Source organism: Cydia fagiglandana, chromosome 10 (assembly GCF_963556715.1).
Source record: "Cydia fagiglandana chromosome 10, ilCydFagi1.1, whole genome shotgun sequence".
NCBI classification, from domain to species: domain Eukaryota; kingdom Metazoa; phylum Arthropoda; class Insecta; order Lepidoptera; family Tortricidae; genus Cydia; species Cydia fagiglandana.
The window spans coordinates 1502613-1529875 of NC_085941.1; the positions used below are offsets into that span (position 1 = coordinate 1502613).

The window sequence follows — 27263 nt, forward strand, 5'->3', positions numbered from 1 at the left end:
ACCGCGAACCTTGAACATCAATATTTCGTCTCATTTGCCCTGTTATCACTCGATATCGTAATCGTATACTCTGGCATGCCTACTTTGTCAGTAGAAATAAGCGTGAAATTTAAAGAATGTAGTAGTAACGTGAAGAGTTCAAATTTCGAATTCCTATTTTTAGTGCTGTGCCACCTTATTATTGTATCGATATCGATATATTTTTTTTAGAAGTTCTAATATCTATATTAATAATGTGAATTAAAACAAATAGTGAAATCAATAACAAACATTTTATTCATATATTATTATTAAAATTTAAAAATTTGCACCTATTCGCTTTGATATTGATTAAGTGGATAATGTTCTCCGTATTTCTTTAAGTGGTTCTCCATTTCCATCATTTGTTTTCTGAAATAAAATAAAGAATAATTTTAGTTTCTTAAACATTGTCAATAAAACTACATACATATGCTTCAGAAGAAAAAAACACTACAAAATAAAGCATATAAGTAAACTTACTGGAGATGTTCTGGCATTTCGTAATAGACGTCTTCAAGCATTTCCTTCCAGTGAGGCTTCTTTTTCTTTTCAGCCTCCTGCATCGTCTTCAGCACCGTGCTTCTGGCTTCCTTCTGGAATGCCTTGTCAGCTTCTTCGTCCCATAAACCTGCAAACAACAAATAAACAATACTTTGAGTATAAACATCCTTTTTAGGGTTCTGTACCCAAAGGGTAAAACGGGACCCTATTGCTAAGACTCCGCTGTCCGTCCGTCCGTCCGTCTGTCACCAAGCTGAGCGGCTACCGCGAATACCGAAATTCGCAAATTGCGGGGATCTTTCTCTTTTACTCCAACGAAGGCGTAATTAGAGTGACAGAGAAAAATCCCCGCAATTTGCGAACTTCGATTTTCGCGGTTAAAGCCCTGTATCTCACGAACCGTGATAGCTAGACAGTTGAAATTTTCACAGATGATGTATTTCTGTTGCCGCTATAACAACAAATACTAAAAACAGAATAAAATAAAGATTTAAGTGGGGCTTCCGTACAACAAACGTGATTTTTGACCGAAGTTAAGCAACGTCGGGCGGGGTGAGTACTTGGATGGGTGACCGTTTTTTTTGCATTTTCTTTCCTTTTTTTTACATTATGGTACGGAACCCTTCGTGCGCGAGTCCGACTCGCACTTGCCCGGTTTTTTTATTATTTTAACTGTTAAATCTATCTATTCTATGATATAGGGCTCAGTCAGCAGTCATTAAGGCACAGTAGAATGAGTGAATAAGATCACACGCCACTAACGCATTTGCAAGTTTAACGACTCCCTGTCAAACATCAAGTTTGTTAGTTTTGAAATATATGATTTAAACATCGTAGTTTGTGTTATGTTACAAATGTAGAAATTGAAAGCATGTACGATAAATGAATAACCGTTTGTATGAATAAACTGTTTTTTTTTTATGCATTAGAAAGAGTTTCTGAATTAGAATAGGGCGGACATATTGTATGTTAATTTCTACGCCTCAGATATGGCCTCAGTTAAAATATTTAAGGAAGGTTCGAAGTAGGTAATCGAATTATGTCTTGCAGGTTGAAATATTTGCTTGAATACTACCTATATCATGTCCTTTAAAAATTCAAATACGATAAAGTGATTGATATTGGTTTCTACTAATGGATTACAAAAGGTTTACGTTTACTAAGATGTCCTACCTAAATGTGGTTTATGAAAGATTTATATTTTTTTAAGTTACCTTTGCGTTCAAGATATGCTCTAAATTTGCTTATTGGGCTCTCATCCTTGTTCCATTTGTCTATTTCTTCCAATGATCGGTAAGCACTGCTATCATCTGACGTCGAGTGATGACCAACTCTGAAATGAATAACACATGTTATACATTGGAGACCTAAACGTCCAGGAGTAGAACAATAGCGTCTTCTTCTTCCTTGCGTTATCCCAGCATTTTTGCCATGGCTCATGGGAGCCTGATGGGGGCTTGACAACTAATCCCAAGAATTGACATAGGCACTAGTTTTTACGAAAGCGACTGATATCTGACCTTCCAACCCGGAGGGAAAACTAGGCCTTATATTGGGATTAGTCCGGTTTCCTTACGATGTTTTCCTTCACCGAAAAGCGACTGGTAAATATCAAATGATATTTCGTACATAAGTTCCGAAAAACTCATTGGTACGAGCCGGGGTTGAACCCGCGACCTCCGAATTGAAAGTCGCACGCTCCTTGAAAGCAGAATAATAGCGTGAGTCACGCGTGAGTAGCGTGACGTTATTTAAAGTCATATTTTTCGACTCAAAATACTGAACGCCATTCAATCCTCCGTTCGTTCATAAGCCTATTGGTATAGTGTTTATACCTATTTTTATTATACTCACCGGTAACACATAGCCTCAATGAGCACCGGTTTATTCTGCAGCGCCAGTTGCCTGGCACTCGACACCGCGTTGTAAACCGCTAGAGTGTCAGTGCCGTCCACTCGGATAGTGTGGAGCCCGAGCGCGGGGCCGCGGGCGCCGATGCCGTCCCCGCGGTACTGCTCGCTGCTGGGCGTGGAGATCGCGTAACCATTGTTTCTACTGTAAAGTCAACGTGATCCATGTGAGGTTCAGTGATATTAAGAAGCACATATATGTTTTAATCAAGAAATTCGACGGTAGTACAGTCAGCAGCAGAAGTTGCTAAGCGGGCGAGGTGTTCAAAATTACCTTGACAGTTGACACGCTCTTATTCTCTTAACAATAAAGTCGCGTCAAGATCATTTTGTACACCTCGCCTGCTTAGCAACTTCTGATGCTGACTGTACTGACTAGTTAAGCTCGAAAACTTTCACCGCTAGCTAAATAGTCGGGATTTGCCGCCTTTACTACTTTTACTAGGCAGGCGGGGCTCGTGCCCAGGACCCCTACGATCACTGGAGCCTCAAAACTAATATCCCTTTAGATACATTTAATATTTGAAGGTTCTAAAATTCTTGTCTGTCAGAGGGCCTCCCAAAGGCTTAAAACATTCTTGATGCATGGTGTGGTGATGACTGTAATGATTTCTCGAATTTTCGTCAGTAAGTTAAGTATTGGTTTCTTTCTAAGGCTTTTTTTCGAAGGCTTATTAATTGTAGTACTATTCTAGCGTACCATAAGAATATGACAGGGCAATCCAGCGTCGCAGCGAAGTTGAAAGCTGCGTGCGCGTCGCCTTCGGAAGCAGCTCCCTCGCCGAAGTAGCAGATGACGATGCGATCGTTGTTCGGCTGCCGCTTGAAGGCGTACGCCGCGCCCGCGGCTTGGGGCATCTGGGTTGCTGGAATACAATTTATTTATTTAATCATATGACTACAAAACTGGTTGCTTACTAACAAAATATTTGTAAATATCAAAATACAATTGTTGAAATATCGATAATAATGAATCTAATCGAGTAACAACCGTTCGGCTGCTGTACCTGTTGTCATTGATCAACCTCACAGCAAGATAACCGAGTCGCTGCTGAAATTGCAGTTCGATACAGTCACGGTCATATCATGTCGGTCGATTTCTAGAGGATTGGAGATCATGAATGTCATAAGTATTCCATTGGCAGTGTCAAGAGTTATTGCAGTACCGGTATACAATTATTCACTGTTGTTGTTATCGTGCTGCATAATTTCAACAAATAGATATCTCATGCCGTATTATGCATGCTGGATCTAACTTTGCTTCAAATTTCTCCTTGGACTAAGAGAACTACTCAACTGTCCAAAAATGTATGAAGCCTGTGGGAAGAGCCGTACGATCACATCGTCAGATGAAAACTAGAACACACTAATAACTACCAATTAATAGCCATAGTGAACCATATTAATACCTACATAAGGTTGATTTTTGTCTAATTATTTTTTATTATTTAGTAGTTTATTTGGCTGTGACCTGACGAGATAGTAGAACAGGTAACATAATAGAACTCTACAAGACTAGCAGATACTTTCAAGAGAATCAGGGTGTATGAAAATATGGCGAAACATTGCAAAAATAATATGGGCGTGACGACATTAAAGGAGATAATATTTTCGCGACTCGATTTTTTGTATAACGTAATAACTTCCGGTAGATAGTAGTAAAGTACATAAGCTTGTACAAATTACCCAGTGGACTGGAGATGGTGACAATGTTCCTCTGGCTGCTTCCATAATGCACTGGCATCTGACGCCCTTTGCCGGGGTCCTCGCAGTTGCCGTAGCACTGGTTGATCAGCTCTGACACGGTCATGCCACGGTGCAATAGCACTCCTAGCTAAAATTCAAAAAATCTACATAAGCAACTACTTTAAACATTTCAGACATAAAGAGTTTGGCTCAACAGCAGACTGTTTGTCAGTTAAAAGCGGCGGTAGCTATAGGCTAGAATTTCTATGTTGTTTCCAAACTGTCAGGACGGCCGAGTGGGTAGTTTAAGGTCTAATGAAGGAAGAACAACCTAGTTAAATAAATTTTAGTGAGGCTCAATGTAGAAAAACATTTATAGCGCTATCGCTAATATTAAACCAAAAATATGGATGGTTTGATTTAAAATACCCGATCCGTAACGATACCTCGCGGTACTGTGCGAAGATCAGGTCTTTTGGAGACAGAGCGGCGGAGCTGCCAAGATGTACACCCTCTTCGCCGTAGTTAGTCATATAGAAGGAGATACGACCTTGTCTGAAAAATAAAGTGTCCAGTTATAATATAATCGAGCTTAAATGAGAGTATACGCACAAAGCTTAACTTTTTTATAACTTTTCTTTAGTAGAAAACTTTGTCAGTAGAAAAAGGCACGAAATTCAAGTTTTCTATGGGACGATAACCTTCGAGTCTACATTTTTAAATTTGCCGCTGTTTTTCTACTGACGGAAATGGCTTGACAGATTACATTATGCCAAATAAACATAAATCATAGACTTAAGACTTATTTAGTTCCAAGACAATTGAAACCAATACAAGGTTATTAATTCAGTAGCAAATTTTTGACAAGGGCATACTAAGGGTTATTAATCTGTGGGTTTTTAAGTTTTTAGCCACATTACAGAAAATATTATGATCCTCTGCTAAATGTTAGGTAATTTACTCACCTCTGGGACTCGTACAAGATCTTATCCATCTGATTAAGCTGAATCATGACCTTTAACATTTCAACAAGTTTCTCATCATCGATATTGGGCTCTTCATGTTTATCGATAATTTCGCCGTTGTTTTCCATCACTCGGTAGATAGGGATGGGGTCGTAGCTGTTTTCGTTCAGAAACTTCATTTGCGTCACGTAGGGAGCCTTCGCTCCAGGAAAGTCTGCAGTTTTCCCGCCATTTTGCACTTCCGGTCTGGTGTGAGTTGACAGCAACTGTAATATGTTCTTGTTTTGAAATTAAAAATTATTAATACATGCGATATTTCCTCTAAATAAAAATCTATTCTACAAGTTCAAACAGTAATAATTTGATGATGAAGTATGATGACAAAACAACTAAATATAAGTAAGGAAACTTATCTTATCGCATCAACAATTATTTAGATACCTACTTATATAGTCTGCTAAAGAAGTTGCTAAGCGAGCGTAGTGATCAAAAATATTTGAACGCCTCGCCTCGCTCACTTAGATACTTCGGTTGCTGACTGTACCTACATCAAGAAAGTCAAGAAATACATATAAGTATGTATATGAAGAATATTACAAACAAATTAAAATAAGTAAACAATGCCGAAATCTTTGAAATCAGTCTCCGTATTGCGCGGTAATGGTAAATATGTAATGGTGATAACAGATAACTTCGTGTATTTGTAACAAAAATCGAATACAAATCGCGCATAATTATTAAGCGCCGAGTAAAATATTGTTTACACAACACATTATCAAACTTAAACTAACCTACCAACCTTTCAAATATACGCCAAATTAGTTTATTTTAGTATGAAAATTTGTATTATTTATTAACTTACCCGAACTGTTTGCCGAAGTGCGTTGAGTCTCATGAAACTAGCACCAGTTTTGAGCGCCATGTTGCCACTGACGTACTGACTTAATGGCGTGATAAGGCCTTTCGTACGACGGGGGTTATTAGGTGTCGAATGTTTAATTTGAATTCGAGTATATTTTAACTCTGTTGTTTATACAATTCGTGAGATATTTAAAGTCAACTTTGGCAAAGTAGTATTGGTGTTTTAGTGTTGATCTAAATTGAACTTTATCACATTGCAATACAGTTGATTTTAATATAATAATATAATGATGATGATAAGAGATTTAGTTATTACTTAATGATTATTCGTTTGGTTAGTAAGCAAAAAGACGCAAATTCTATGTTAAGTTAGTGAGTTGAAGTAAAATATTCGAAATTTAATACACTACCAACGAATAACCATAATATGGTTATTACTCTTATCCTCATCATCATCATATTAGCCAAAAAAAGTTTGATGCTGGATATCCTTGTTATGTAGGTCCACCCCATCCATAGTTTTTTTTTTACAATAGTTAGGTAGACAATAATTTAATACTCTTTATTGCCCATTATTTCGTATCTAAGTATATGCCTTAATTTAGGACTAAAGAACTTCGAATTACCGATAGTGGAGGTACGTAGTTGGCCCGTCGAGATTTGTTGATATTATAAAATCTTCAAAACAACAATTAGGCGATAAGATAAGTGATTGTTGTTAAGAATACCCCTTGTAGACTTATCTGGGGAAGTTAAAATACGTCACTCACTGTGCTACATATGTAGGTAATTACAACAACTCATCATCATCATCCATCACTGGCCTATATACAGCCTAACGCTTGCTGTTTATTGTACGGGGAAACTTTGGGCTCTATTCCCCACGCTAGCCCAATATGAACAATAAACGTTAGGTATTATAAGTATATGTTCATGTCGTGCAACACGCCTTTACTCGAAATTTGCCAGGTATATGAACGCATTCTAACGCTTGTCGCTATCATAATGTATCTGTGGCACTGGCATCAAATGTCAGTGGGAAGTGAGTGAAGAGATGGTATTAGTGTGTTATTTTCATAGAAATAAATTATAAAATGCCTTATTGGTACTACGACAAAAAGGATCTCCAAAATACTCCATCATTCCGCGATGGAATCACCACGGAGACGGAGAACCGGTACCGCAAAGAAGGTGCCAGGTTCATCATTGACACGGGCTCTAAGATGGACTTAGGTTATAACACGGTCGCCACAGGAGTTGTTTATTTCCATCGGTTCTATATGTTTCACTCGTTCAGGACGTTTCCGCGGTATATAACGGCGTGCTGCTGTTTGTTTCTTGCGGGGAAAGTGGAAGAGACACCAAAGAAGTGCAAGGATATAATAAAAGTGGCGAAATCTCTGCTTACCGAGCAGAAGTTTGCTTCGTTTGGGGAGGATCCTAAGGAGGAGGTGATGACGCTGGAAAGGATCCTGCTGCAGACGATCAAGTTCGACCTGCAGGTGGAGCATCCCTACGGCTACCTCCTCAAGTACGCCAAGTGCCTGAAAGGGGACAAGGCAAAGCTGCAGAAAATGGTACAAATGGCCTGGACATTTGTCAATGATAGGTGAGTACGTTTTTTTAATTTTGTAAGCAGGGCTATAACCGTGAAAATCGAAGTTCGCAAATTGCGGGCATCTTTCTCTGTCACACTTATTACGCCTTCATTGGAGTAAAAGGGAAAGATCCCCGCAATTGGTAAATCTTTACTTTATGGACCGTCGATTTTTGGGGTGGGGAGGGGGGGAGGGGTTAGGGGGGGGAGAGGGCTACCCCATAGTCCAACCCCCATGGCGCGGAACCCCATGGTTATGGAGATATCCATGGTTAAAGTTTGTATGGAATTACTATGAAATAAGGGATTACAGCAAAATTTGAAGGGGGAGGGGGTGAGGGGTGGGGGGGGGCGCGACCTCAGCGGTGAAGCTGTTGGATCTGGGTTAGCTCCGGCGCTGCGGAAGAGCAGCCCTTCCGCCCTCGCGTGACAAAGCACGCTCACTACACTCGGCTCCGCAGCTTCGGCTTACTGGTCGCCTTCGGCGACCAGCCTCAGCCGCTCGCCTCGCTCGTTCCCGCGCTCCGTCACGGCGGGCGAGGGCTGCCCTCCCTTCGCGCCTCCGTTTTTGGAATTGCTCTCTAGGGGTAGGACAGACAAGACCACGTGGATAGTGGGGTGCTCTGATTCGGTTTTAAGTGACCTTGACATTTTGGGTACCTTGAGATTCTGGTGACCAAAGATTTTGGTGACCTTGAGATTCTGGTGACCAAAGATTTTGGTGACCTTGAAATTTTGGTGACCTTGAGATTTTGGAGACCATAAAATTTCGTGACCTTGAGATTTTGGTGACCTTGGGAATGGTGGTGTGGTATAGAAAGTAATATAAATTAACACAAAACGGCACCTATCAACATCTGCTATTAGGTCAGGAAATGAATGCTCAAAAAACGTTGTAGAGGGAAATGCTAGGAACACAATTTTTGACTCCGTAACTTTGTTTAGACTAGTTAAGAGGTGAACATATCAAAAGTCCCCGGCTGTAGCCCCGGTGCTGTGGGGTAGAGGGGGGTAAGAAGGTCGAATTTTTCGGTTTTTCATTGATATCTTGGAAACTTTGCATCTTAGCGACATGACTACTAAGACAAACCGAAAGCTCATAAATTTAGTTACAAGTTTTATCTAGTCAAGTTTTTCGATATCTTGAATAGTTTTTGAGATAGACGCTCTTGAAAGTTTATTTAGGGATTTTAATTTTATCTTGATATCTACATCAGTGATGCTGTTAGGCCATGTTTGGTATCATTTTCGTATAAATCGGGGGTGCTGAATTCATTTATGGTATCACATTGACACTATTCCGAAGTAAAAAAAAAATTAAAAAAAAATATATTTTTTAAAATCCCTCTTCACGCTTAAACCGCTGAACCAATTTCGTTGAAATTTGGTACAGAAATAGTTTCAGTCTCGACACAGGACATAGGATAGTTTTTATAACCAAAATCATCTTTAGAGGATGTGAAAAGTGGGGTGGAAGTTTGTATGGGGAGTCAGTAACCGCTGAACCGGTTTAGGAGAAATTTAGGATGGTATACATCTGTGATTTAGATGAAAATGATACCTAACATGACTTCAAACCTTACCTTAAGCAGTATGAACCTCAGGAATTCAGTTTCGTTGATGAAGTTTAATTCCCCCCATACTCCATTTCACAACTTTAAAGGATGATTATTGAGATAAAAAGTATCTTATGTCCTGTCTTGGGAGTCGAAATATCTGTATACCAAATTACAATTAAATCGGTTGAGCGGTTTAAGCGTGAAGAGGAATTTAAAAAAAAAGTTATTTGTTTAAAGTTTATATGTTTTTTCTTAGGAATGGTGTCAATGTGATACCAAAAATGAATTCAGCATCCCCGATTTATACGAAAATGATACCAAACACGGCCTAGCAGCTTCACTAATGTAGATATCAAGATAAAATTTAAAGCCCTAAATAAACTTTCAAGAGCGGATATCTCAAAAACTATTCAAGATATCGAAAAACTTGACTGAATAAAACTTGTAACAATTTTTATCAGCTTTTGGTTTGTCTCAGTAGTCATGTCGCTAAGATGCATAGTTTCCAAGATATTAGTGAAAAACCGAAAAATGAGACCTTCTTTCCCCCCTCTCCCCCCCAGCACCGGGGCTACGGCCGGGGACTTTTGATATGTTCACCTCCTAACTAGTCCAAACAAAGTTACGGAGTCAAAAATTGTGTTCCTAGCATTTCCCTCTATAACTTCTTATTTCTTGGCCTATATGACATTTCTCCTTTATTTCATAGTAATTTCATACAAACTTTAACCATGGATATCTCCATAACCATGGGGTTCCGCGCCATGGGGGTTGGACTGGGGGGTAGCCCTTTGCACCCTCTACCCCCCCATACCCAACACACCTTCCAAATCGACGGTCCATAAAGTAAAGATTAGCCCCGCAATTTGCAAATTTCGGTTTTTGCGGTAGCCCCTCAGTACCGGACAACAGATATTACTTATCACATGTGAATTCAAAAATTTCTCCTGTAAATGACTTATGTATGATGTGTGTTAGAATCTGAGTTTTTATCTGATTTAAAAATTAGTAATAGACATGCAATTTAGTAATTACTTTATACTGTGCTGCACTACACTGTCATATTTTAAATGAGATTGTCATTGGATAATTATTATTGATTTTCAATTATTCTCCATGTAAAGTATTCAATTTCTTCATGTATTCGCTTATATATATATTTCTTCATTTTAACATGTGGAATAACACAGCCGTGTATAACTTGTATATATATCAACACATGCGCTGTAAGCATTCTACAAACAGAGAACCCACCTAGCAGGTTACTGGCATTGATTGTATTAAATCTAATATGTATTGTTTCTTATTAGCCTAAATATATAGGGTGGCCAAAAATAAGTGCATTCCACAAACATGTATTTTTTGAACTATAAATGTTACAGGTTGAAAAAAAAAAATTATTGAGTTTATTATATTATATTACGGTAATCTATTTTTTTTTTCCAAGGAATGGAGTGGGTGCGCTACGCGTACACTCACACTCCCTTAGTTTAGCCCTAAGCTTTTACATTACGTTATTTAAGACATTATAGATTGATACTCCAAGCAAGTAGTTTCATTCAATGTCCCACCTCACACCGTTGCCAGGGAGGTTTTGGGATTATACTCGTACTGAGCAACTTTTACTATGGGACCAACCACAAAATTAACTAACCTATGTTTCAGTTTATGCACAACCCTCTGCCTCCAATGGGAGCCGGAGGTGATCGCCGTAGCACTAATGTTTCTAGCGGGCAAGCTTAGCAAGTTTGAAGTTGTGGACTGGAACGGACGCATTCCAAAACACACGGCGTGGTGGGACATGTTTGTTGAGGATGTTACTATGGAGCTGCTTGAGGATATATGCCATCAGGTTTGTGTGTTTACATACCAATTAACCCTTTACCAGGCTGATATTTCAAAAATAGAATACATGTTTGAAGTGCCGTATGTGGGAAATATGTATGTATCCCTTAGCCTGGTAAAGGGTTAACTTTATTTTGCATACATCATTGTTAGCATATGCAGTCAAGATTAGAGATGCCACGAATATACGGCAACTATTCGGCCTATTCGGCCACTTTGCCGAATATTCGTTGCACCTACATAAAAAGAAAAATTACACAACAAAAGAACCAAGAACCAGGTATATTTCATATTTAAAATGTACTCTTGGAAAGTGTTTAAATACGAAGGCACGTTTTTGAGCATTTGTTGATTCCAAAATATTTTTTTTTATCATGGGTCTGACTTGATTGACTCTAACTACATTCATTAATTCTGCTCATCATAAAAATATATCTTAGCAAACGTTGTGCCTTTGTTGGCGAACAGTTTTCGTAATAATTGTGAATCAAAATGTTCGCATGTCATGCCGAATATTTGGTCGCCGAATATTCGGTATTCGGCCGAGAGGGGGGGGGGGGGGCGAATATTAGGTATTCGGTATTCGGCCAAATTCACTATTCAGGGCATCTCTAGTCAAGATACTCATAAATATTTGATTTAATATTTTATGTTTAATTAGGACAGTGCAAGGCGAGACATTTTTAAAGACCTTGGCTCTTAGGTGACTGAATAGCAAAGAAAAAAATGTTGGATACTAACAGGGTTATAAATAAAACTTTATGGGCCTGATTTAGTTAAATGATGTTTTATCCCTTTCATACAAATGCATAAGTCAATATGACAGATAAAGACAAATGATTATTAGCTAATTGAGATTTGTAGTGCGTTTGTAAATAAGGGGGTAAAGCTTTCACCTTAGTATGTTGGGTTACTATAGAAATATGTTCAACATGCAACTCTGTTTATCGAAATTATTGTTGTTTTTTTAATTAATAATAACATCTTCTTCTCTATAGTGGGAGCCATAGTGGTCCAATGTTTGAATGTTATTTCGCGAGCAGGTACAGAATCAACCATAACTTATTTTATCTCCAGGTGCTAGACCTCTACTCGCCCCAGACCCAACCATCCGGCGCGGACTCCCCGCCGGGCCCGAACGCGCGTCCGCCTCCAAAAAACGACAAGAAGCCCTCCGTTACACCGCCAGCTTCCGCATCACCTATCGCTAAGCCCGAGCGACCCGTCGTCACCCCGGTGAAGAACGGAGATAAACCCGAACCACCGAAATTAGATATGCGTTTCGGTAGTTACCCGGCTTACCCTTACCCGCCGGTGTATTCGGCGCCGCCGCCGAGCCTGCCGCCGCCGCCGAGGCTGCCGGTGGCGACGGCGCCGCCGCCGCTGTACACGGAGCCGCCGCCGCCGCGGCTGCCGCCCACCAGCGTGCCGCCGCCGCACTACTTCCCGCCGCTGCCCGCGCGAGGCCCGCCGCCGCCGGGCCCGCCGCCGAGGCCCTACTATCCCCCCCCTTAGCGTTAGATAGGTTATGTATTTTTTACTGGATTATAATTAATAGACTGCTATTTTGGAGTTTCATTTGATGGCTTCAAATTTAAACCCGTTAACGAATAAGAATAGGCTGTAAGCATATTGGTGAAAAATAAATTTAAAAGGATCGAAAATGACAAAGGCGAAGTACAAAAAAAATGATTTAATAATATAAATATCAATTATTTCACAAAGAAATACAAATACTCAAAAAGTCAGTAGGAGTTATTGCATTAGATATCATTGGTTTGACCGATGGAAAATAAAATGCATAAAAAAAACTTGAGCTTAACAAGTTTGCGCAAAACATAAGAAAATCGTTACTTAGACTTAATATGGAGTTGCCTTTCGACTAGATATAATACAATCATAAGATTTACTGAATGAACACAGACATAGAACACGTAAAAATGGGAATTACATACTTACATATTTTTAGAGCGTTTAAAATACCAATTTGCATAGGATTCTAAGGGTTGTGCGCAAGTTTTCGTCCACGGATTAGCAAATAATATATTTCATTTTTAATTTGCTACTTGAGTAATATCATTTTTATGTAGATAGATATCTTGTTTAGTTAGACATTAAGGAAAGGATTGCAACAAGTCCATGTACAGGCTGTACAGCAATGTAGGTTTATAGTCAAATGGACGAAAACTAGCGCAATGACCCTATGTAAGGTGGATTGGGGTAGCTTTAATTAATTTAGAAAATGGGTAATATCTACTAAACCAGAAGCAATTATTACTATAGCAACACTTAGGCTACTGCAACGCCATAGAATAAATAATAGTACTAGGTACAGAAGACTCACTCTCGTAACAAAACGCGTCTGTTACAATCAGCACAGATATGGCCGCTAGGTGGCGACAGTGCCACGCGCGGCTTATGGCTTTCCCCAAAATTGGGGTGGAACGGATGTACTTTTAGCTACCTGCAGCAAAGCGACGAAATTGCGGAGTGAGCCACGCCTGGCAACGCTTATAACATGGCATGCTTATTGTTGCTACAATGGAAAGTGCTTCTAGTTTGGAAGACATTTGCAACTTTCGAAACTACCCAGCTTTTGTAGTTACCCCAATCTTATCTCTTGAAATCTCGGGTGTTTGTAGCTTCTTACCCTTTCCAGGCATAGTACTATTTATCAGCCACATACGCGCCAATAGAATTTCAACTTAAGCCTTCCGATTTAAGATTCAAATTAGATCGGAGGGTCGGGAAATGTGACTTGTCTTCAAATGAATCATCAAAGTTGGATTAATTGGAATATATATGATTTTTTTGAGTAAATAATGTAGATTGGTGCGGCCTGGAAAAGGGTCAATGAAAAATTCTTACGAGCGCCTGAGGAAGGACCCCCGACGGGCCCGAAACATGTCGCCAATAGCGACTAAAAATTCAAGTGAGTGAAACCGTTGTCGTATAAACAATTTAAAATATGTCTCACGAAAGTTTAATATCGAAAAATTCTTTATTGCCCGTGGGTGGTAAGTAGCTTAAAATATTCATAAATCTACTGATGGACAAAATTAAATAATTAGTTAAGTATAACAAATATGAGTTTTTTTTATCAGGTCTGTTTACTATTGGCGCCGTTTAAAATGTTCTCGACCGAATGTACCTAATTGTGACACGTATACAACAGTTTATTAAATTACTAAAAAATTGTAGCCAAAAATGTATAAAAAACATTGATAAGTTTATAAAATTCAATTAAAAATTAACTAACTACGAAGGCACACGAGAATAACTTCAGATCCCTATTATAATCTCCGAGTTAAGGCACACGATTTCTTAAAATACGTCTTAAGATAAAGATGTTAGAGCTTATTTTACAACGCTTTAGTCAATTTGATCTGCTAAGAACTAACATATAAATTGAGCTTTAGGTATTTGTGACTTATTTCCAAAACGTTTGACTAGTTTTACAGCAAAAATGTAATCTTAACTATCAGTTTTGTAAATAAGTTACATATAATATAACACAGGCCAGAACACAACGGCGACGTGTGCGCAGACGTGCACGTGGGCACTAAAATCTTGGAGCCGTGCACGCACATGTCCCGCAACCGGTGTGCCACTTCTCTTAAGCATCTGTATATAATAAAAACCGGGCAAGTGCGAGTCGGACTCGCGCACGAAGGGTTCCGTACCATAAAGCAAAAAAAAACGGAAAAAAATGCAAAAAGAAAACGGTCACCCATCCAAGTACTGACCACGCCCGACGTTGCTTAACTTTGGTCAAAAATCACGTTTGCTGTATGGGAGCCCCACTTAAATCTTTATTTTATTCTGTTTTTAGTATTTGTTGTTATAGCGGCAACAGAAATACATCATCGGTGAAAATTTCAACTGTCTAGCTATCACGGTTCGTGAGATACAGCCTGGTGACAGACAGACGGACAGACGGACGGACGGACGGACAGCGAAGTCTTAGTAATAGGGTCCCGTTTTACCCTTTGGGTACGGAACCCTAACAAACGCTCAGATGCACATCTGTCACGTCAGCATACGCAAGCGGTGTGCACAGGCCTTACAAATTACGCTGTACTTATTCAATATCATTATCATTAATTAAACATTTTTGTTGTTATAGTTATATTTACGATATATGTCATCGACCAACGATTATGCCCACTGACATACCTACTAATTATGAATATTTTTTTGAGCAGATCAAATTAGATATTATTGTGACACTATCACATAATAATGACACGATTATTGGCTTCAACTTTGCTTCTAAACATTGACAGGTCACTCGTGTGATGTTCGTAAATTCACACTCGTATTTTAATTCCATTCATAATGTAGCAGTTGCATAAAGTATTATTACTTACACACTGAGTCATTATTATATCGATAGTGTCAAACTATAAAGGCACAATATAAAAACTCGCTTAATTTTAATAACAATACAATACTGCATGCGTCTCATACAACAGTAAAACAATTCATACAACGCCTATAGGGCTATAAAATTATCAATCAAATATCCACAACAATTCATTTCATTATAGGTACTTTACAATCTCGTTCGGAATATAAAATATTAATAAATACAAAGTTAATTTCTTGAAAACATTTCAACCGACGGGCGCTTACAAAAATAACATGCGATATTTTTTCTTGTTTTAGAAGGTAGTGTTTGATTAAAAATAAATTAATATCAATATCATAACCATTAGGCTTTTCCTTTAAAAAGATTTTTTTTTGTCGTAAATGTTCTGCCAAATATTCGTTACAGATATGTACATCGCAGGACTCATAATTATCAGAACATGTTAATATCGTCGATTAACTTTGTTTACCTTGCCCCTTTTGCAACTTTATCATGATCTAAAACCCTGGAAATTTAGGCTTCCTTTATGAAATAAAAAATCTCAATCCTTTTTTTAAGGCTTTATAAACGGCTCGATTTGACCTACCAGTCGGTTGTCGGTTATTCACATACATTTAGTTCCTCTGTTGGTCTAAATTTCCTCTGTTCGTTCAAATTCAAACGCCTTGTCAACTGGTCCATAATTTCCGCAGCTGTCAAAATGCATCATGGCCGCGGTCTCAATGAGTCGTGACCGTGGTCTGAATACCTCAGTACCGTGGACTAATACCTCGCGACCGTGATCCAAATACCTTGGGATAACGATTTTAACCTCTTGAACACCAAGAACACCTAAAGGCGTCGTTACTACTGATGCCCACGGCGCCAAGGACAGCTATACGATTTATTGCGTACGCTGTCAAAGTAAAAGTAACCTTTACGCTTTCAAGTAAGGTTTACATTCGCCTCGCTTGCGTGTCCTTGGCGTGTAAGTAACGTTCTTGTATATGATGTCAAGCATTCAAAGCAGTACCGTCTCCACCATGCGGGCACACGGGGCCCGTGCCCAGGGCCCTCATCCTCAGGGGGGCCCGAAAGACAGTAACAGTATATTTTCACCACACCAGCTCGGAAAGAATTACTTTGCACTTCAAAAACGAATAGCAAAGTTGCATTTTATCCACATGTGAGGCAAAGTAATCAAATGCAAATTTTGAGTTGTTTTCTTATGTTTGCTGGTAGAATTGACTTTTAAATTATGATTTTGGATGATAACATTTAATAATATTCATTTGGATTTGATTTTGTTTGATATTTTACATTTAATATTTGCTTCAGGTTGGTGTGGTGAAAAATTTTGTGTTTCACTCGGGGGCAAATTTTGTTTAACCCTCGTGCTTTGAAACCCTCGCAACGCTCAAGATTCCATTTCGAACCACTCGCTACGCTTGTGGTTCAATTTTGGAATCTTTCGCTTGCTCGGGTATCAATATTAGCACGAGCGGTTAAACAACAACTTTGCCCCCTTGTAAAACAAATAACTATTGATTACTCATAATAAATAGATCATCGTAGAAAAAAATTAGTTTAATTAGCTTTCTTTACTTTACAAAAGGGCCCCAAATTCTTATGTGCCCAGGGGCCCCAGCTTAGTTTAAGACGGCCCAAAGGTAATACTTTGGACCATGGTTTGAACTCTGGACCATAGTCTAAATGACTGAGGATCTTGGTCTAAATACCTCGAGATAGGTTTAAATGAGTCAGGGCCATAGTCTAAATACCTCGAGATAGGTCTAAATGGGTCGGGACCGTGGTCTAAATACCTCGAGTTAGGTCTAAACGAGTCAGGGCCATAGTCTAAATACCTCGAGATAGGTCTAAATGGGTCAGGCCAGTGGTCTAAATACCTCGAGATATTTAAATGAGTCGAGATTGCTTGAGATAGTGCAGTAGCAGTTGATGCAGGAACTTGTATTGTTGCACGTTGCTGATGAGATTGGCTCGCTGCTGGTGCAACAGGCCTATGGTGCGGGGGATGTCGAGCTCCTGAAATATAACATTTTTGGTAAGTATAAGAAATTCAGTGATTTTTTCACCACACTTACTCGTAAAAGGCGATGCGGTCCGTAAATCCTGGGGTCCACTTGACAACTAATCCCAAGAATTGACGTAGGCACTAGTTTTTATTACGAAAGCAAATGCCATTTGACCTACCAACCCAAAGGGAAAACTAGGCCTTATTGGGATTGATTCGGTTTCCTCTCGATGTTTTCCTTCACCGAAAAGCGACTGGTAAATATCAAATGATATGTCTTACATAAGTTCCGAAAAATTCATCGGTACGAGCCGGGGTTTGAACACGCGACGTCCGGATTGCAAGACGCACGCTCTTACCGCTAGGCCACCACCCTTACCTGGTTACAGTCGACAATGTGCAGCAGCAGGGCGGCGGCGGTGGCGAGGCCGGCGCGGGCAGTGCCGCCCGCGCAGCTCACCAGCAGCGGCGCGTTGTGGCCGCCCAGCGCGTCCGCCTCCGTCTCGCAAGCTAGCCGGAGACCGTTTAGTTCCGCCAGAAACTCTGAAAAAAAAAATGTTTATAAGTCAAGTTCGGGCACAGAATAATAGTACTACCGTACAGAAAGGACGATCATCATCATTAACTTGAGTTATTCTCTTGTCGGTGGAGTATCTTCCAGCTTTCCCTATCTTGCGCCAGCTCTTTAACTTTTTGATAAGACACGACCCCTACGTATTCTTTCACTACAGAAAGGACACTTCCTACAAAACCGAAGTCTGACAGCGATTCAGGGACGAATCCTGTTATCCTTTTCTAATGTATGGCACTATCCATGTAGAGTTGTCAAAATTCAAGTAATTATATTGTCTGTGGTTGTGCACGCTACGGGACGTCAAGTTATGCCCACCCTGATAATTACTCGCAGCAGCACCCTGATAATTATCCGCCGAGCCGAGAATGCCCGAAAGGAGGAGTGTCGCCCCACTGGTTCGGGCAAGATATTCGTAGTAAATATGTAATATTTAAAATAATCTGGGAGACCGAGCTTTGCTCGGAAAACATATAAAAACTCAGAAATGCGCGTTTTCCCAGAGATAAGACCTAGCTAGATCGATATATCGCCCCCAAATACCCCCATATAGCAAATTTAATCGAAATCGTTAGAGCCGTTTCCGAGATCCCCAAAATATATATACAAATAAATAAATAAACAGGGATTGCTCGTTTAAAGGTATTAGATTAACTTACCAAGGAACGGCTGAACTAGTTCCGGCGCCGGTTCGTTCCACAGCCGGTAGTGGACGTGCCACACTGTCCGCGAGCGGCCGCCGCAGCGCACGCGCAGTTGCACTGAGCCGCCCCAACAAGCGCGGGATTCGCGCATTGATGTTACTTGGAACTGAAAAGAAAGAACAATAATATTTAATCATCAAACAGCTAAATGGCATAGATTTGAAGCTGTAAAGTCTGTGAGAGTTACAGGCCAAGGGAGGGGGTTATCCGCAGATGGTCTAGAACGCAAAATGACTAGTGTGTTGTTTTGCCTATATCGCAATTAGTCTACATCGCAAACGTTCTAGAACGCAAAATGCCCGAATAATTTTTTCCGTTTTATCTTAACTTTATAGCGATGTCGACGGAGCCCCGCGGAAGCGGCTATTCTGTGCCGTTTGACCTTCGGCCATTTGAAGATACCTAACGAACCTAACCTACCTGCGTAAAATGCGGTGATATAAAAAGTGGGCATTTTGCGTTCTAGACCGTTTGCGATGTAGACTAATTGCGATTTAGGCAAAACAACACATTAGTCATTTTGCGTTCTAGACCATCTGCAGATAACCCCAGGGAGGTAGCCCACTTCTCTCACTCACTCTCTTATTAAGCAAAATGTGTGACACAAATACACATTGCATCAAGAAATTGGACAGGTCACAGGTGGAATACCACCCTAACGAACCTACAATATTATGTCTAAACACTATTGAAAGACTATGGATATACCAGCAGTCCAGCACCCTGGTAAAAAACCCCCGATTGCATCACAATAGGGTTATCTTCTACTTGACATTGACATTTCACAGTTTTGAATGATTCACGGTTAGTTTCGAAAGACTTATATCGACCGGGATATTATATTGGGAGCTCGGAAATAATACAAATGTAATAATTATTGTCTATTTTCATGGAAACGTACAATCGTGTCTTGCTATTTCAGTCAGCCTCGGTACGAAAAGTGCTGAGGTTGACCGAAGTGACATGACAAATACGAACGTTTCCGAGAAAATACGATGGAAAACAATTAGGTATGCACTACATATGTATGCAGGTGTTGATCCCCTACGCTCCCTTGCGCTTTGTAGGGTCTGCCATAGCACAGACTTAGAAGCCCTAATAAAGAGAGAAGACTTACCTTGCCAATGTCAGCAGTACAGTCTTCAGGCGGTAAATAATGCGGTCTTTCAGCGCCCACGCGAGCCAGCAGTCTACTGCCAACCTGAACACATTAAAATACAATATAAGTATTATTCGAGATATTAGGATATTTGGGTTCGAGTGACATAAGATACTGGCAATAGGAACATTATGCGGAAAATTAAAAAACAACGGGTTGCACTTCGGGAGTGCCGGCAGAAGTGAAAATTCAATGATATTGTAACAGTTTTTCGATCAGGTCACGTGTTCGTCTTACGAATCATGAAGGCCCTTGTTAACAGACCGCCTTGATGCATTAAAGTCATATTTTATCTTGTCAAAAAACAGTTTAAGGCACGTATGTATAAGTTAGTCTATGAATTTACAGAGTCCGTAGTGCTGCACTCTGGCGGCAGAACATTGCAGTAATATCCCCAATTGACGTAGCATTTGGCATGAAAACTTAGCGTGGTTCGATTATATATGTTACCTGCCACGCGCATTCCCATAGCATGGCGGCCGGAACGTTGTGATCCACCTTCGCCACCACGTAGAAGCGCTGCGTACTGCCTACCGTCATCTGAAATAAGAAGACTAGTTTCATTCGAAAATATTAAAATCTAGAAATTGTATGGCTTTCGTGCAGGAAAGAGATAGAATGATCTGATAGGGATTGGACTTTTTGGACAAGCCGTGCAATTATGCAAATCTGTAGCGTTAAGATTTTTTGTTAATTTCGCTTCTGACAGTATTTAGTTAAATTATAATTGGTTATATTTGCTTTTTATCTTCCAGGTTGCTTCCAGCTGGCGTATTATGAATGGTTTTGTTCTAGAGAACTTTTATAAGTATTTGCAAATATTGTAAAACTGACCGCGATATGTGACGCGTTCATATACCCATGTGGGTTGGCTGGTGTAGGATGTAGTTTCACCCTATTATCTTCATAAGGTAAATCGTCCGTGCTCAGACCGTTAAGCGCAGTGTGTTGAGGTAGCAACGCTGTCCGGACGGAATTACTCGCTTTTGATCTAGAGTACTTTTATAAGTATTTCCAAATAGCGTAAAACTGACCGTGATATGTGACGCATTCATATACCCATGTGGGTTGGCAGGCGTAGGATGCAGCTTCACCCTATTATCTTCATAAGGTAAATCGTCCGTGCTCAGTCCGTTGAGCGCGGCGTGTTGAGGTAGCAAGGCTGTCCGGACGGAGCCGCCCGTGGCTCGGCCTTTGGGGATCTGTTCGAACGCGAATGAAAGCTGGTCGTCGGACATTTTGCGTTCCAGGAGTTGGCACTGGGAAAATAAAGTTTTACATACAAATTAATATTCTATAGTCAACGGTATGAATGGTGCAACAAAATAGAAAATCATGAAATATTTGACCAATGTTAAATGTGTATTAAATATGTTAAGAACGGGTCACTCACGTATTTTAAGTCGAAAAACGCTCTAACAAGCAGACTGCGCCGGTCCGTCACCGTCAATGCAAGCTCCTGATGACACTGCTCGGTACGGAGTGAAACATGTCGAGCGTTTTACGACTTAAAATATGTGAGTGACCCGTTCTTAATATATTTAATACCTCTGTGTCTCACGGAAGTTTTGTTATCACAATGTCTAATGTGTATATAATATAATTTAAAGTTTATTTATTATTTACTATTATTTTAAGATCTAAAGACAGTATCCATACGAAGTGCTTAAGCTAAATACTTACCATAGTTTCTTTGGTAATACTGGGCGGTAACGGCTGAAACTTGGGCAGGCCTGTCGACCACCGGTGCTTGTTCGCCGGCTGGGGCTGCGGCTTCGCTCTATCTCTCCCCAGGGTCGCACTTTTCACCTCTTTCCTCCCCATGAACACACCCCATCTTCTCCGTTTCTTCTCTTTACTTGCGTTACTATTACTAGTATTACTACTCACATTCATAGTAACACTGCTTTTAGTCGAGTCTAACTCGACGCTAGTGCTATATGTCGAATTCATGACAGAACTTGACAAAGCTGAGTCGTTTACGCGTATGTCAGGCACGCTTATGCTTGTTACGTTATCGTTCGTTTTACTTATCGTATTGTTATTCGATACCCGATGAGTTGAGAGACTTTGATACGGAGTTTCATCGTAATTATTATCGTCTTTGAGAGATAGTTTGTCGATGGACAGAGCGACGTTTTCGAATTCGTCTTTGTTAATAGACCTATTAGATATGTTCAAGTCTTTTGGTACGCTAGATTCGCGGACACCTTTTATTATTTGTGCGTTTACGTAGTGACTGTCTGGTTCGACTTTTATTTGATAAGGCACGTTTAGTAAAGGTTTTGAATGGTTCCCATATTTGTTAATAGTAGGATGACTGCCATTTCTCTCGTTTAGTCTATTTATTTCATCCGTAGTTGTTAGACTTTGCGCTCGATCTCGCATAGTGACTTTATCCTGCCACGGTAAAGGTACATTTTCATAAATAGGTTCTTGAGTATCGCTTAGTTTACCAGAAGCTATCTGCTGCTGCGGCAACACTAAATGCCTTTGATAATTAAGTCTATGCATTGGCATAGAATACATAATATTCCCTCTCTCATCATAAACCTTCTGTATATTATCAGAAATATGCTGATCGATCATGTGATGCGGATTGTGATTTAGCACTGAATTTAAATTATTATACGTCCCATGTGGCATAGCATTAGGTCTATAGTTAACCACAGGATTAGGTATATAACCTAGTCGGTTTAAAGCAGTTCTGGTTGAGACTAAGTCAGGACTAGATCCGGATACATGAGAGTTGATATAACCCCTATGGTAGTTCAAGGCTTGGCTGGCAACGGCTAAGTCTGGTGTTGAGTTAGAAGCTAGTCCATTAGACGGGTAGGGCGGGGGTGGTTTGTATACGTTGACATAATGCATTGGTTTGACGTCTGGATGGACAGCTATCTGGTAATTATTCATGTATTTAAGTCCGTATAGGTAGTCATCAGTAGCGGCCGCCTGGTTTATTGTATGTCTAGTAACGTCGGGGTAGTGTATGCGGTGTATGTCGGGGTGGGAGCCGTAAGCGAGAGGTTTGGCGACAGCGTGGTTTTGGTAGCGTAGTTGTGCTTCGGCGCGTTGTTGTTGGTATTTCTGTTGGACGGCGGTCTCGTAGTCGGGCGCGGGGCGATATTGCGGTAGTTGGACTCTGTAATAACACATTTTCAAGTAGAAGAGCTTTTGCTCTAAAAAAATCAAGAGACTTATATACGGCAGGTAATCCAACAAAGAAAAGTAAAAGTAAGAATAGTTTGATAGGTAGCAAGGTATGATTTTAAATTGAGTGTAATTTAAAGAATTGAAGGCATACTGCAGAAAGGCAACTAGACTAGCCTATGGTACCTAGGTAGGTACCATATAAATAAACAAAAAATCACGTCAGGCACATTTTTTAACAAAATGAATCTTTTGAAACCAAGGATGAATGTTATACATAGTTCATTGAAAAGGGCAGTTTTCAAAGCAAATGGAAACCGTGATATGATAAGGGACCTAATTGTCGATGGCGCTTACGCCACGATGCTCCGATACAAATGCAATGCCGTGTGACGCTGTGCGGCGTAAGCGCCATCGGCAATAAGGTCCCTTTTTATAGATGCCCCATTGAAAACATTCTTTTATGGTCAAAGACTTCAAGGTCAAGTACCTGGCTCGTGGTGGAAATGCGCCAGGCTGAGGCTGGACTCCAAACGTGAACCGCTAGCTTCTCTGGAGACTTCTTAATCCCTACTAACTAGAATCAAGTACCGGACACGGGGTGGCATTGCTTAATAGACAAACATTACTCCTTGGACACCACGGCCAATATCCCTCGTTCGTCGCTAAAGGCTAACCGGTAAATTCATACTATTCATCTTGGGTTGCAAACCGGTTTTAGATGCGAATATTTCTACTTTGATGGTGAGAATCTGGCTCTCTGTTTCGAAGAAACATGTTTCTAAAAGATAAGTACCTGGCACGCGGTGGCAGTGCGTCTCTCAGCTCAAGACAGGAGGTGGAGTGTGCTCGATGAGACAGGCTGAGGCTGGACTCTAGACGTGAACTGCTGGCTTCTCTAGAATCCAGTTCTTCGCGGCTGTCTGAGAGGCCAATCTCCTGCTAGAAGAAACGGATTCTGTTAGGAAAATAGTTTATTTTGGTAACGACTTCAATGTACCGTCCTCGAAACGTCGGAGGTAAATTTAAAACTTAATTTCACGCGATTAAGTCCCGTCGTTGTGAATAAATAATAAGTAATACTTGAGAAAATTTAAATCAGTGAGTTCGATGTATGTTCAGTTCAGACTTACTTCTTACATAGCCCTTGTTCGCGATAAATAGAGGTACATAGTTGTTGGTCTCGATCGTCAGTCATGAAACCCATGAGGGACCGACGAAGAGAAGAAGAGAGACTTTCCTCTATTTAAAACCAGATAATTATTAGCTAAAAACATAGATAGGAGTTATTTTTAACCACAATTTTTATTGAATAAATTAGTTTGAAATATAAAAAGTGAGATGACCGTGACGTCACTATACACGTTTTCATTTAATTTTCATATTAGCAATCGTTTTGACAGTTCTCAAAAAGAAGCCGATTTGACTAGAGTTAGACCAAGAAAAGTCTGCAACGATTTTGATAGCTCATGCAGTGCAATTATACGTCATAATTTTATAGAAGTTTGACGTTTAAAATAACACTTGCACTAGGGAATGCAAATCGGTTATTTTTTGTATGGAAGTAATCGGTTTTTAACCGAAACCGCGGTTACTTCCATACAAAAAATAACCGATTTGCATTCCTTAACTTGCACTGCGTGGGCTAGCAAAATCGCTGCAGACTTTTCTTGGTCTAACTCTAGTAGGAAAGTAGTCAATTAAGACATCTATCAAACTGTCAAAGATGGCTTCCGTGCGATTTCACCCGGCAGGCCGGCACCATACCGATCGCGATTGTCTAATCGGCTCGCTCGGAAGCGCGGAACTAACTGTTGCTTCCTCTATATGGATAAACGATAGGGTTGTCACCTCCGTTATGGTTTACTAATTATCTAATTAGATTCACAAATCTCTAATAAGTTGAGCTCGTCTCTCACAAAATTAACAATCTGGTGGAAACCAAGTTCTTGGATGCTCCGCTACTGCGCTGATTCGATATTACAAAGTTCTATGCTACATTTTGAAATTCGACTTAATGTCACTATAACAATGTTCAAATTTCAGTTAGATAAAAGTGAAACATAGAACCCTGTAATATTGGGAGTCCAGCAACTGCTCTGCATCCCACTTAAGGCCTATACTTAAATCCTGTAATAGTCAGATCTCATCTCATCTGTGAACCTAAATTTAAAAAGCTCTCTCTCTCTTTTCCCCCCAAGCTAAGCTAAATTTGTCTGTCACAAGTGCCACGCCATTTTTTTTTCATTTTATTTCGAGCAATGTTAAATTTAGAGAGAAAGCGTGACATCGTTTGACAGATATGAGATGACATTAAGAATATTGCAATATTTTCAATTTTGGGATTCCTCTCTAACGCCTTTATAAGTTAACAAAAAACTTGAATTGTCTACTGCTTTAATAAAGTAACTATATCGAAATAAAACAATTGACAACCCTAACGGTATGCACACAGCTATGCGAGGTACGTGCGCGGGCGCACTGATAGCATCTTGTGCCGTTAAGCACGACACACACACGTCGTATCGACTCGAATCGCACTTTATACTTGCCCGTGACGTAATATACAAAAATGTTATGTAAAACAAATTTTAATGTAACTGCACCTAAACAAAATAAGTGCCAAAAATATTTTTACATATAGGTGTGACTAGCGACACATATACCTTAACAAATTATAGACCTCAATCTTCCTCAAGAATCACTCTATTGATAGGTGAAAACCGCATGAAAATCCGTTCAGTAGTTTTTCAGCTTATCGCGAACATACATACACACAAACAGACAGACGCGGCGGGGGACGTTGTATTATAAGGTGTAGTCATTAGTATTGGTGGTTTGGATAAGTGTACTAATACGTTACATGTGAATCATACTTAAGAAGAACTTATGAATCGATCCACTATTACTAAGTATTTATATGCGGGTGTTGGTATTTTAATGGTTTTATTAGATACACGTGGAATTTTATGCATTTTATCTCACAATCGACCGCTTTATAGTCTTCGAAGCGTAAGTAAGTATGTATGTTAATGTCATTGATAAAATGTCAATCCGTATAGTATGTATGTATGTCACTTTATCGCACATAAACAGGTTTACATAAAACGGACAAATCCAAAACAAAAATAAAAATGTTATGTACAAAGGCGAACTTATCCCTAAAAGGGATATTTAGTCTTTAATCTGTGGAGATTATGCTGTGCGAGACTTATGCAAGCAGCAATATCCCAGTCTACTGCTTTCATACAAATTTCAGACTAAAACCACCCAACCATGGTCTAAAATTAACTCTAACACCGTCGTTCTAGTGTGAATATTATCGGAAAAACGCACCGGCACTTCTTAGTTAATTAATTTTTGGGGGCGTAAAATCGATCCTGTTCTCTGAAAAAAAGCTCATTTTTGAGTTTTTAAATGTTTTCCGAGCAAAGCTCGGTCTCCCAGATATTAAAAATTAACTGTCATAATTTATTTGTGTTCAATTATATTCAATTTCCATTTAAAGGTATGCACTACCGTGACTACTGTACCTTAATTTGATTTGAATTGATGCGGCCGCGACGAGCATTGCAAGTGGACGTGTCGCAAATTTTAAAATTAAATATTAAATTACGAGCCATTCGAATTTGTCTCTAATTGTAACGAGCATAAACTTAGTGTTACATTCAAAACATATTGTCCGCTTATCTCGTTTTTAAGTCAAGTGCGTGAAATAAGAAACACCGCTAATTACCTCGGGGAAACGAGACAGTTGCTATTTTTCAACTCTGTCGCACTGCAACTACGGCCAGAAGCGTGAACCTTATCGACGAAAAAAACCTACAATTGAAGATAAATTATCGCAAATCATGGGCGACAAAACTACAACTGGTGCCGTGCGTAGCAGCGAATCTCAACCGGACCTGTCCAGCTTAGCAAAACTAGATGAAAAAATGGCGCTGCGTAAGCGTAAGTTACCAGAGACGGATTGTGAGTGCGGAAGAGAAATAGCAAATCTCTCAAAACAAATGGAAGATATGTTCGATAAATTCACTAAGTCACAAAATGATTATTTCTCTTCGGCACGTGAGGATATGGATCAAATAAAATCAAAGATCGATAGCATACAAACCACAACTAACCTTGCTAGCGAGCAGGCCAAGATGTTAACTGAAATATCCGATCTGAAAAATAAATGTGACCAAACGGATAACAAGGTAAAATATCTTGAAAACAAAGTAGACGCTCTTCAAAAACAGACTACCAATAGCGATCATCAGGTGTCAGCGGAGAAACTCATAAGCGAGATAGCAGATCGGTCAGTAAGGCAAAGTAATATAATAGTAGTAGGCGTAGCTGAGGCCGA

At 39.8% G+C, this 27263-nt stretch overlaps 3 protein-coding genes and 1 long non-coding RNA gene across 4 annotated transcripts in view; 1 reads left to right on the top strand and 3 right to left on the bottom strand.

The window, feature by feature from the left end:
• Nucleotides 1–253: 253 nt before the first annotated feature.
• On the bottom strand, nt 254–6060 carry LOC134668386 (2-oxoisovalerate dehydrogenase subunit alpha, mitochondrial). Its single transcript, XM_063525867.1, has 9 exons — nt 5946–6060; nt 5084–5349; nt 4565–4673; nt 4119–4266; nt 3133–3298; nt 2377–2577; nt 1737–1855; nt 502–649; nt 254–390 (listed from the first exon to the last, which is right to left on the bottom strand). Exons 1-9 carry the CDS (start codon nt 6003–6005, stop codon nt 312–314), a joined length of 1296 nt encoding a protein of 431 aa, XP_063381937.1. The 5' UTR covers nt 6006–6060; the 3' UTR covers nt 254–311.
• Nucleotides 6061–6957: 897 nt separating this feature from the next.
• LOC134668108 (cyclin-K) lies at nt 6958–12510 on the top strand. Its single transcript, XM_063525604.1, has 3 exons — nt 6958–7553; nt 10766–10952; nt 12023–12510. Exons 1-3 carry the CDS (start codon nt 7039–7041, stop codon nt 12458–12460), a joined length of 1140 nt encoding a protein of 379 aa, XP_063381674.1. The 5' UTR covers nt 6958–7038; the 3' UTR covers nt 12461–12510.
• Nucleotides 12511–12623: 113 nt separating this feature from the next.
• Nucleotides 12624–16405, bottom strand: LOC134668175 (uncharacterized). Its single transcript, XR_010098727.1, has 2 exons — nt 14943–16405; nt 12624–14569 (listed from the first exon to the last, which is right to left on the bottom strand). It is a non-coding gene; the product is annotated as an uncharacterized LOC134668175 (long non-coding RNA).
• A 615-nt stretch (nt 16406–17020) lies between these two features.
• LOC134668067 (tyrosine-protein phosphatase non-receptor type 14) overlaps nt 17021–27263 on the bottom strand; it is a 33594-nt gene continuing 23351 nt past the window's right edge. Inside the window, exons 4-11 of the mRNA XM_063525528.1 lie at nt 23712–23857; nt 21449–22907; nt 20800–21024; nt 20216–20305; nt 19724–19807; nt 18562–18712; nt 17711–17874; nt 17021–17342 (exon numbers count right to left, since the gene is read on the bottom strand). Of these exons, the coding sequence (XP_063381598.1) occupies nt 17214–17342; nt 17711–17874; nt 18562–18712; nt 19724–19807; nt 20216–20305; nt 20800–21024; nt 21449–22907; nt 23712–23857 (2448 nt within the window). The 3' untranslated portion in view covers nt 17021–17213. The remainder of the gene's footprint in view (nt 17343–17710; nt 17875–18561; nt 18713–19723; nt 19808–20215; nt 20306–20799; nt 21025–21448; nt 22908–23711; nt 23858–27263) is intronic.

What these genes read in the sequence shown, in the direction of transcription:
- LOC134668108 (XM_063525604.1), top strand. Translation starts at nt 7,039, where the DNA reads ATGCCTTATTGGTACTACGACAAAAAGGATCTCCAAAATACTCCATCA. An exon ending in TGGACATTTGTCAATGATAG is followed by an intron (nt 7,554 to 10,765) that starts GTGAGTACGTTT and finishes CCTATGTTTCAG; the next exon opens with TTTATGCACAACCCTCTGCC. An exon ending in TTGAGGATATATGCCATCAG is followed by an intron (nt 10,953 to 12,022) that starts GTTTGTGTGTTT and finishes TTTTATCTCCAG; the next exon opens with GTGCTAGACCTCTACTCGCC.
- LOC134668386 (XM_063525867.1), bottom strand. Translation starts at nt 6,005, where the DNA reads ATGGCGCTCAAAACTGGTGCTAGTTTCATGAGACTCAACGCACTTCGG. An exon ending in CACTTCGGCAAACAGTTCGG is followed by an intron (nt 5,350 to 5,945) that starts GTAAGTTAATAA and finishes AACATATTACAG; the next exon opens with TTGCTGTCAACTCACACCAG. An exon ending in AGCATATCTTGAACGCAAAG is followed by an intron (nt 650 to 1,736) that starts GTAACTTAAAAA and finishes TGTTGTTTGCAG; the next exon opens with GTTTATGGGACGAAGAAGCT.